At 43.9% G+C, this 1,431-nt stretch overlaps 2 protein-coding genes across 2 annotated transcripts; one reads left to right on the top strand and one right to left on the bottom strand.

Moving 5' to 3' along the window:
• The first annotated feature begins 53 nt into the window (after positions 1 to 53).
• Positions 54 to 1,384, top strand: CSUI_010366 (uncharacterized protein). Its single transcript, XM_068070470.1, has one exon. It carries the CDS (start codon positions 1,091 to 1,093, stop codon positions 1,373 to 1,375), a length of 285 nt encoding a protein of 94 aa, XP_067917555.1. The 5' UTR covers positions 54 to 1,090; the 3' UTR covers positions 1,376 to 1,384.
• Positions 740 to 1,427, bottom strand: CSUI_010365 (uncharacterized protein). Its single transcript, XM_068070469.1, has one exon. The coding sequence runs from the start codon at positions 1,166 to 1,168 to the stop codon at positions 926 to 928; it is 243 nt and encodes an 80-aa protein (XP_067917554.1). The 5' UTR covers positions 1,169 to 1,427; the 3' UTR covers positions 740 to 925.
• Between the last annotated feature and the right edge of the window lie 4 nt (positions 1,428 to 1,431).

The raw sequence follows: 1,431 nt of genomic DNA, 5'->3' as shown, positions 1-1,431 counted from the left end.
TTTCTTTCTTTCTTTGTGTCTTTGCACTTTCTTCTTCTTCTTGGATGTCTTTTACAGACTTTAACACAATTGTTGGTCCTTCATACTCGGCTGCATCAAGTCGTGAGCTCTCTATACCCTAAGCCTCCTCTGCCTGCCTGGGCCAAGCAGTTACTTCCAACAGGAGAGATTCTCTCGGAGATCAGAAGTCTGTCTAGAGCCTTCTAAACTGTCTAGCTTTCTTTCTCTCCTTCTGTCTTCACCGATTCCATACAATCGACGTCATTCATTTCAAGAACAAAGATTACTCTCTCTTCTCTCTCCGCGGTTGGCTGTGTGTGTGTGGATGCCCCCCCTTCAAATGTCTTGAAGACACCACCATGCCTGTATGAGATAAGGGGGGAAAACTCACGCGGGTCGTTCTTCTTCTATGGAAGGATAGTGCATAGAGCACTACCTAGCCATCCCTAGTCACTTGAACTCGCTATAGCTCTCTCCTGGCAATGAGTAATACATGAGAGGGCCGCTTACCTAACGCTTCTCTCTATAGAGTGGGTTGTCTGTGTAGATATAGATATCTTTCTCTATAATGCAAAGGAGATGCAACGACGGATCACTTCTACAACATCGACAAGAAAAGACTTTACGACTTCTTCAAGGACAAGAAGGGAAGTCTTTTAGTTGTGTGTTTCAGGCATCTGACTTGATCTACTTGTCTCTGTCTCTTTCTTTCTCGCTTCTTTCGCATGACAGCCTGTCTCTAGGGCCATACAACATCTTTAACAAGGGTGAAGACATACATAGGTATAAAGAGACACGTAGGCGTAGACATATACATAAATAAGTATCGATACATACAGGCGATAGAGAATACTGAAGGGTCTCCATTGATAGGCACCATGCACACAGACATCGCCCTAGACCTCATCGCGCGGGGTGTTTGACGTCATGATACAAAGAAGGAAGGAAAGAAAGAAAGGAGAGAAAGAGAGGCCTCCAAGAAATCCAAAAGAAAAGAAGAAAGAAGGAAAATAAGACACAAGAAAACCTCTCTTTGTCGCCTGTATATGCATGTATATGTACAAATAACTCTATCTTTCTTACTTCTGTGATGTCTCTGTATGTCTCCTCCTTCTATCTTGACACCTCCACCAATCTGTATGAAATGACGCTCGTAGTAGACATCCATCTACCTCTTGACCCCCCCTCTCTCTCAGAAAATGAGGGGATTCGCTACTCCCGCGACATATGCATATATCTATCTATCTATATACGTATATGTAGGATACAGTCAAGAGACAAATCTGTCCTGAATGAAGGGACGCCGGCAGAGGAGGCGAAGGAAGAGGAGAAACAGAGAAGTCACGGGAACAAAGAAGAAGTGACAAGAAATTGAAGAAAAGGAGAGTAAAGAAGGCCGAGAGAGAAATAGAGACAAGGCAACCGAGGGAA

This window comes from Cystoisospora suis (genome assembly GCF_002600585.1).
Source record: "Cystoisospora suis strain Wien I chromosome Unknown contig_7249, whole genome shotgun sequence".
NCBI lineage: Eukaryota > Apicomplexa > Conoidasida > Eucoccidiorida > Sarcocystidae > Cystoisospora > Cystoisospora suis.
Note: the sequence above shows the minus strand (reverse complement) of the source record. Positions and strands in the feature narration are given on the sequence as shown.